This window comes from Rutidosis leptorrhynchoides, chromosome 2 (genome assembly GCF_046630445.1).
Source record: "Rutidosis leptorrhynchoides isolate AG116_Rl617_1_P2 chromosome 2, CSIRO_AGI_Rlap_v1, whole genome shotgun sequence".
Taxonomy (NCBI): Eukaryota; Viridiplantae; Streptophyta; class Magnoliopsida; order Asterales; family Asteraceae; genus Rutidosis; species Rutidosis leptorrhynchoides.
The window spans coordinates 90,627,059-90,636,712 of record NC_092334.1 but is presented as its reverse complement, the minus strand read 5'-3'; the positions used below and the strand labels follow the sequence as shown (position 1 = coordinate 90,636,712).

General features: G+C 30.0%; 1 protein-coding gene across 1 annotated transcript; it reads right to left on the bottom strand.

Annotated features, from left to right (window-relative positions):
* Positions 1-692: 692 nt before the first annotated feature.
* On the bottom strand, positions 693-1,040 carry LOC139888052 (uncharacterized). Its single transcript, XM_071871085.1, has one exon. It carries the CDS (start codon positions 1,038-1,040, stop codon positions 693-695), a length of 348 nt encoding a protein of 115 aa, XP_071727186.1.
* Positions 1,041-9,654: the final 8,614 nt, after the last annotated feature.

Below are 9,654 nucleotides of genomic sequence, written 5' to 3'. Positions count from 1 at the left end.
TTTGGGGATATTCTAGATGCATTTTGTTAATGTCGGTTACCAGGTGTTCAATCTATATGAATGAATTTTAAACACTTACGAGTGTATGATTATTGATTAAATGAAATCTTGTAGTCTATTAAAATTATGGAAATGATTGATTACGATAAACTTATGAACTCACCAACATTTTGGTTGACACTTTAAAGCATGTTTATTCTCATGTATGAAAGAAATCTTTCGCTGTGCATTTGCTCATTTTAGAGATATTACTTGTAGTCATTCATGACATATTTCAAAAGACGTTACATTCGAGTCGTTGAGTTCTTCAAGATTATTATTAAGTCAATTATAGTTGGATATATTATGAAATGGTATGCATGCCGTCGACTTTCGATGAAATGTAAGTTTGTCTTTTAAAAACGAATGCAATATTTGTAAAATGTATCATATAGAGGTCAAGTACCTCGCGATGTAACCAATTGTAATGTATCTGTCCAGGTGGATTAGGATGGGTCATCTCAATTAACCCTGCCATTTACACAATTGCATACACAGGTACACATATATGGAGCTTCTAGGGCATCAAGTTCATCCCAGTATCCTTTTAATCTCTGATAATTAACTTCAACCGTACAGTTTTCTTATTTCAGCTGTGAAATTTCATTGGCCAATTGATAGATCCTGTGACCATCCAGTTGTGAATAATGCTCTTATAGTTCTTTCCAGAGTGCAGCAGCTAAGTTAATGAAGCTTAGTGAGTTGCCAATTTGATCTGTAATGGTGTTCAGCAGCCACGATATGATCATGTCATTTATCCTATCCCAAAGTGCCTTGACATTTGAGTTAGCAGCAGGTTCAGTAATCTCTCCGGTTACTATCTTCAATTTGTTTTTAGCATTTAGAGCAATCATGATTGACCGTCTCCATGAACTGTAGTTTTCAGATCCTGTGAGCTTCTTCGAGATGAGGATTAATCCGGGATGATCACTCTGATGAAGATACAATGGATGATTAGGTGAGTTGATGTCACCTTCAAGTGGTGATGTGCCAGTTGTCATTATAGCAGAGTTTTATGATTACAAATTTAGAATTGATGAATTGATGATGAAATTGATCTTCTGATTTGATAGCGAGTTGATGTTTAATGTTAATTTGTTTATGATTGAATGCAGGTAATCGAAATTAAAGGTGAATGAGTTGACTAGGCGTCAAAAATTAGATCGGAATCTTTTGCATTACAGGTGAGTAAGTGGCTAGATGCCGGAATTCAATTGGAAAGTTGATCGGAATCTCAACCTCCTCTCTGATACCATAACAGTAAAGTGAAGATAACAAATTCTGTTATTATGAAAAGTTAAAGTTACAGGGAAGCTTATGTGAAGCTTATATACTGTAACGGCCCTGGATTTTCCAACGTTTAATTATTAATAATGTTTATTATTAATGCTTGCGTGTTAATGAATGTATTTTATTACATTTACTTGTTACCATACATGACTTTACATGTCCTGACATGTCTTTGTGACACACGAACTTTTCACGAATAATATTTAAGATATTATTTGCATTCATGATTAATTATTATTAATCATTTTTAATTAACTAAGGTTACTAGTTAATTACTTGAGCTTATTTATTTAATTTGTTACATACTTGGTCTTTTATTAATGGACTTATGATTAGTGGACTTGGAAGCCCACCCTAAATCCTTAATGGACTAGTTAGCCCATATTTATGCAAGTATTACATTAGGTTACAACTAGATAAATTAGCTTAGTAAAGAATCTAGTTACTTGCGTATTTCCCACACCATTTTGCTTTATTTCCATACTAAGCTATCACCATTCTCCAATACTTGAAAGTTAACATTTGACCTTGTTTTTTTTACCCATGACCGTGAGCCTCCCATGGGGAGGAGGGATTCGAATTTTGCTTTTTGTTTTGCTACTTACATGTATACTTCTACCTCATTTCTCACACACTTCATTTACTACTTTTCTTTCTTTCTTTTTCTCTCATATATTTGTAAGTAACAAACTTATTTCTCTCTTCTTTTTCTTCATAAAAACCGAATTATATTCACATACATATCATCATCATTTGCTTGTTTGTTTACTTGTTCATTGTTATTGTTTGTTACTTGTTCTTAGTTGTTGTTTACTTACTAAGTTGTAAGAATCAAACTCTCTAGTTTATTCTTCATATCATCTTGTTTATTCAAGAACATAAAGAACCTAGGAGAATCAAGTTTATGTTTTGATTCTTCCATAAAACTTGTTAAAGAAAGTTCATGAGTTTATAATCATACTTGTGTTCATGAAGTAAACTTAAAGTTTACTTTCTTAAAGATCAAAGCCTTGGCTTGAATCTTTAAAAGTATGAACAACTATGAACTTATTACTTGTAGATTTAACTTATTTCTTCATTTTATGTACTTTAAAGTTGTGATTTGGTCAAGTATTACTAGTTAATCTTGATCTCATATTTCTTGAAACTAAAAGTTAACTTTGTAAGTTCAAGAACATGAAAGTATAACTTTTTAGTTATGACTTCATATACTTGTGTTGGATCTAACTTAAGAACTTTAGATCTAGACTTTTGAGTCTAGGATCTTCAAGATCTAACTAAGAACTATGTTCTACAACTTAAGATCTTGTTTATTTAAGTTATTTTCAAGTTTGTAGCTTAATATTACTTTTATAACTCTTGTATGTGTTGGATCTAAGATCTTGATGTAACTTTGGTTCATCAAACTTCATACAACTCTTAAGTGAGTTGTGCTACACATCTTAGACTTACACTAGTGTCATAATAGTCAAAACTTGGTTAATATTACTTTTAGAGTTCATGTATGTGTCGGATCTAAGATCTTGATGTAACTTTGGTTCCTCAAACTACTTACAACCCTTAAATGAGTTGTGATACTTATCTTAGACTTACACTTGTGTTATTATGGTCAAAACATATCAACGAGTTGAGCACTTGAAGCTATATGCATCAAGGATGAGAACCGTGATGAGCATCGAGCACCAAGAACCCACCTGAACACTAAACCTACTGTTTTTCGGGTCTGATCAGAATACCTGGGCTACTGTAAAGTTTATTTTCAGTTATATCTGTTCGAGTAGATAATTTTTTGTTTAAGACTCGTCTTAATCCGAGTTACTGTTTAGGATCTATGGCCCTCCGAACGTCACTATGTCCTTTTAACGTTGTGCTGAAAATTCTGACCTACTCGCACTTAAACCGTCGCCACGGTCAAATGAAGACGGGTTTGGTTCTGGAATTTTTACCAAAACTAAAGGACTCATATGCGGAGCCATGGCTACTGGTCTCACCTCATTTCAGTTTGTATAGAGGCCGTGGCAACTGAACAAAGTCAGCCTTTGTTTTAAACCCTATTCTTGAATGAAAACTTACTTTACCCTTTTGACTTAGTGATGAATGATGATGATACTTAAGACCTAATTTACATACATTTAAACCTTTAGGAAAGATTTACTAACTTAGTACCTTTTGACTTAGGTTGAGGACTTTCAGACCAACCACTTTGCTTACTTTACCGCGTACCGACTTTTACTACTTTACCACTGTGAGTTATAGCATCCCTTTTTACTTTAACTATTTTGGGAACTGAGAATACATGCGCATTTTACGTTTTACATACTAGGCACGAGTACTTAAACTTTATATATGTGTAGGTTATACAACGGCATAAACTTTCCCCTTAGCTCGGTAACATTTAGTCATTGGTTTTTGAACCGGTGAACGCGAATCTTAGATATGGATCCATAGGGTTTGACATCCCCACTCGGGCTAGTAGCGCTAGCATTTAACGGGTATTTAATACTTCGTAATCATACGCACTCTCCAAGTGTACTTTCAGGGGGTTATAAACGTTAAGTTAGTTACCAAGTGCCCACGGTTAAACATATGCTTTACATACTGTTTTGAAACACTGTTGAAGCACTGAAATCTCGTGGCCTACCTTACATACTGTTATACTTAAACTATAGCTCACCAACCTTTGTGTTAACATTTTTAAGCATGTTTTTCTCAGGTGCTTAAGGTTAGCCGCTTCCGCTGTTGTAGTCTTGCTGTAGACACCCGCTGCTTTAGAGATGTCACCGCATGAATGTTTATCTTGCATTCATAAACATTATTACTTTTGAAACTATGATTTGTAACGACCTATGGGTCACATACTATTATCCTTGCTTCTATTCATTGAGGCATACTTTTGGTTGTTAAACATTGATGTTGGTTAAGACATCACCTTTTATCATGAATGCAAACGTATTTTGAAATAGCATATAGTGTTTGACCTTGTAATGATCCTGTTGTTGATGTTCCGTACATGATGATTTAGTACGGGGCATCACATTTGGTATCAGAGCATTGGTTGTAGGGAATTAGGTTGCATTAGTGAGTCTGGACCGACCCGAGTAGGATTCACTAATAGGATTAATCTACAACTTGCTAGTTTACTTGTTTCTGTGGAACTTGATGCATGTTGCTGCTTACTTTTACTACTATATGCCGTATGCTACTACATGATTTCACTACTGCATGCTATTATCTGCTTTCGATTGCATGATACTTGTCGTTATTGTCATGCTACTTACTGTTACACATGATCTAGACTATCGTAGTTACTTTACCTAATACGTGCTTGCTTTATGACTTACTGACGTGGAAAAAGTTATTTTTTCCTTGTTCAGATGTCGAATATTCCACCTGTCATCATTTTGGACAGTGACTCAGACTCATCCGCCACTTCACCGACTGTTGTTGCCGATTCCCAGATGCTGTCGTCGATGAAAGGACCCGTCCTAATCCATCCGAATGAAGTCCATATCGATTATAAACGATTCACAATAGTTGATTACATTGCGAGGTACTTAACCTCTATATGATACATTTTACAAACATTGCATTCGTTTTGAAAAGACAATCTTTCATTACATCTATAGTTGACAGTCATGCATACCATTTCATAATATATCCAACTATAATTGACTTAATAATGATCTTGATAAACTCAACGAATCGAATGCAACGTCTTTTGAAATATGTCATGAATGACTCCAAGTAATATCTTTAAAATGATCAAATGCACAGCGGGAGATTTCTTTCGTACCTGAGAATAAACATGCTTTCAAGTGTCAACCAAAAGGTTGGTGAGTTCATTAGTTTAGCATAAATAATCATTTCATAATTTTAATAGACCACAAAATTTCATATTTCCATTTCTCATAAACATACGTCCCATGCATAGAGACAAAAATATCATTCATATGGATTGAACACCTGGTAACCGACATTCACAATATGTATATAAGAATATCCCCATCATTCCGGGATCCTCCTTCGGACATGATATAAATTTCGAAGTACTAAAGCATCCGGTACTTTGGATAGGGCTTGTTGGGCCCGATAGATCTATCTTTAGAGTTCGCGTCAATTAGGGTGTCTGTTCCCTAATTCTTAGATTACCAGACTTAATAAAAAGGGGCATATTCGATTTCGGTCATTCAATCATATAAAGTAGTTTCGATTACTTGTGTCTATTTCGTAAAACATTTATAAAAGCAGCGCATGTATTCTCAGTCCCAAAAATATATATTGGAAAAGCATTTAAAAAGGGATTAATGAAACTCACCATACTGTATTTTGTAGTAAAAATACATATGACTATATTGAACAATGCAGGGTTGGCCTCGGATTCACGAACCTATAACAATTGTGTATCTATTAAAACTTATAATAGAAAACTCATAAACTCATTTATTAATTATATAACATTTATGTGTTTGTAGTTATATGAATTTAATATTAATCTTTATTTTATACATATACTTTGTTTATATGTATTATAACTTAAATTATATGTTATATATATATTTTTTATATATATACATTGAAAATAATTAACATTTATTCATTTATTTATATTAATATATCTATATATATTTATATATGTTTTAGTATTATATAAAAAAATATAGTTTGTTATATGTAATGTTGTTCATAATAATAATACTAATCTGAATGAAATTTTAATAATTATAATAACTTTATTAAAAATGTTACTTTTTGATAAAAAGATAATTTCGATATAATGATAGTGATAATCATATTAATAAAAAAAACGATGATAATATTAATGATAATACTTTATATATAATAATAATTATATTAATAGTAAATATAACAATAATAATTATAACTTGATATTAATACAATATTAGAGATAATAATAATAATGATACTAATTATAATAACTATTTTAATAATAATAGTGGTAATATAATAATACATACAACAATGATAATAATAATACTAACAATTGTAATTATAATGATATTACTAATATTTAATAGATTTTAGTATGTTAGTAATCATAATAGTTAACTTAACAATACTAATAATAATAATAGTAATACTTACTAATAATAACATCAATAACTAATAACAATAACAATAACGATAATAATAATGATAATAATAATAATAATAATAATAATAATAATAATAATAATAATAATAATAATAATAATAATAATAATAATAATAATAATAATAATAATAATAGAAAAAGACTACCTCATAGGGTTTTAAAAAAAATAGTCCTTGCAGGGTTCGAACCCGAGACCTCATGCTTATGCACCAACACCCCTTACCATCATTCCAAACTTATTTTTCTGATTTACATAGCAAACCCAAAATATATAACTAGTATATGTTTCACTTGATTTCATCATCTTCTTCACCAAAAATCAACACCCAAAATAATCCAAAGATTATTATAATAAGTTCATAATATTGCTAGAGACTCATAAACAAGTAGAAAAACTAAAAATGGTGCCATTTATAAACAAAAAAAAAATTATATATATATACTTATACTGCCGTCGCTGTTTGTGATGTAAAAAAAAAATTGATTTCGATCTTAATCGCGTATTAGCCAATTGTTATAACATGAAATAGTTGCTAAATACTTTCTATAATCTTTCTAATTCATCAATTGAACTTGAAACATAACAGAAATTTCGAATTTGCTTGAAGAACAAAATTTGGCTTTTTATTTTAAAAACTTTGACTTCGAAATTGAAGCTCGATAATAAGAATTAGAATACAAGATTTTGTAGAAAGATTTCTTTGAAGATTTCTAACGAGATTGCATTTACACATTTTGGAAATTCACTCGAATTCGAAGTTTTAAAAAAATAAACATAAGGCAGAGGTACGAGCTTCTTATTTCAGTAAAAAAAAAATAAACTCTCCTCAAAGCTAAGGATCACAATTGCTATTAATAATGGAATTCGAATAGTTGTTTAACAGATACAGCAAAATAATTGATTGACTTATTGGTTATTGTAGACGACCGATTGTCACAAGCGAATAGCAGATAGTATAAAAAAAATATTAAAACAGATCAGGTAAAGAAAAAATCACGCATGAATATCTGATTCTTTATATATTATTTTTTTTGTTTATAATTAATAATTATATTAATAATAATAACCTTGATATAATTATTAATAATAATAAACATACTAATAATAATAATGATAATAATATTATAAAAATAAACCCATTAATAAATATGTTACTAATAATTTTAAATGAAATTTTATAATCTTTGATAAATAATGATCATAATAATTATAATAATTATAAATTTTCTAGTAATTATAATAATTTTGCTATTAATAATGATAATAATAATTTGTGTAATTATAATATATTAATCGTATCCAATTTTATATCTAACTAATACATATTGTGATATTAATAGCACTGATAATAATATTAATATTAGTATTAATATTACTAATAATAATGAAGTAATAATATTAGTATACTACTATATTTTTAACTTGTAATCATGTTTAATATATTATTATCACAATTTATTATTTATATAATATTTTATATAATATCACTCATTTGAATATTTAATAATTATACTTTATATATATATATATATATATATATATATATATATATATATATATATATATATATATATATATATATATATTATAATATACATATAATAACATTTATATGATTCATATACATACATTATTATATCTATAATACATATACATATTTATTTCTAAATAATTGTTCGTGAATCGTCGGGAATAGTCGAAGGATAATTGATTATATGAAAACAGTTCAAAAATTTTGAGACTCTACATTGTAGACTTTGCTTATCGTGTCGAAATCATGTAAAGATTAAGTTTAAATTTAGTCGGAAATTCCCGGGTCGTCACAGTACCTACCCGTTAAAGAAATTTCGTCCCGAAATTTGAGTGAGGTGGTCATGGCTAACAATAAAAATGTTTTCATGACGAATATGAGCTGTTAAATAAAGTTTTATCATCATTGAGTAATATGGATATAATGATTCGATTAATCGAAGCGTATGAATGAAGCTATCACAAAAGATCGAGATAAAGAAATGGGGATTTTTCCATACTTTTGACGTAGTCGCGATTGAATTTAAAAAAATTAGGTGCGTCTTAGCTTTTGACGTTGACTTGGTTGAATTTCGGAATTCAAGGGATTTAAAGAAAACCTTCGAAATCTAAAAGATTTGATTCTTCGGCGAATAAGGAAATTAAGATCTCTATAATTAATGCGGAAATCTGCCTTGATTTCTTTGTCTGACATTTTCACTGTAAATGAACTTCTTCCGTTCCATTACTTTCTCCATTTCTATACTTTCTTCCTCTATTCCTACTTCTAAAATATTGGGGAAATGCTCCATCCAGTTCTGATTCTTGATATTTTCCTATCTATGTATCTGTCATCCTTCTTTTCAATCTTCCACCAGAAAATCCGTTTACTTCTACTATTGCCTTGGGGGGATACTATTCTTAATTATACCGTGTCTTTATATTGCTGTTCGTATTAATATCCACGGTTTGTAACTTCTGTGTTGTTATTGGGTTTTATATCTTCCCTTATTTTTCAATGTCCCTGCTTCTGTCTCCTATAATTATTGTCATCCACAGTTAATACGCTCTCTTATTTGCTGCGATATATATACTCCCTTTCTATTTCGGAGCTTCATGCTTTGGTTTACTTTTCACAAGTAACGGTCCAGAATTCATAGGTATGGAGTTTCGAATTATCATAATATACAAGGTAGAAAGGAAAGGTAGTAGCACGATTTGTTTTGTCAAATTACCTGAATCACTGAGAATAGAACTATCAAGAATATATTTTCTTGATATGTTCAGAAGTTAAGCAGAATGACAGAGTTATGTAACATGGCATATGATGACGTTATGATCTGTGAATCATCACGTCCCATTAGAAACTCAGCATGATTTACTGTAATATAATCACGTTGATCAAGTGTCATTATATTATACTAACTCATGCATCAATTTCCAACATTACTTCAATATCATTCATATTTTAAGCTCGAAAGTTTACAGAATATAGAAACTAACAGTTTCTATATGATGTAATACTGATAGCACGAAGAGATTAATGAATTCAGATAAGAATAGTTATAAAAATATCTCCAGAAATATGGAGGATATTTATAATGAAAGATACGATAATATCTCAGAATATCTAAGATCAGAGGATGATAGAAACTATTGTCTGCAAGGGTTTAAAGTAAGGAGCAAGATATCTACTAAAGAC

What these genes read in the sequence shown, in the direction of transcription:
- LOC139888052 (XM_071871085.1), bottom strand. Translation starts at nt 1,040, where the DNA reads ATGACAACTGGCACATCACCACTTGAAGGTGACATCAACTCACCTAAT.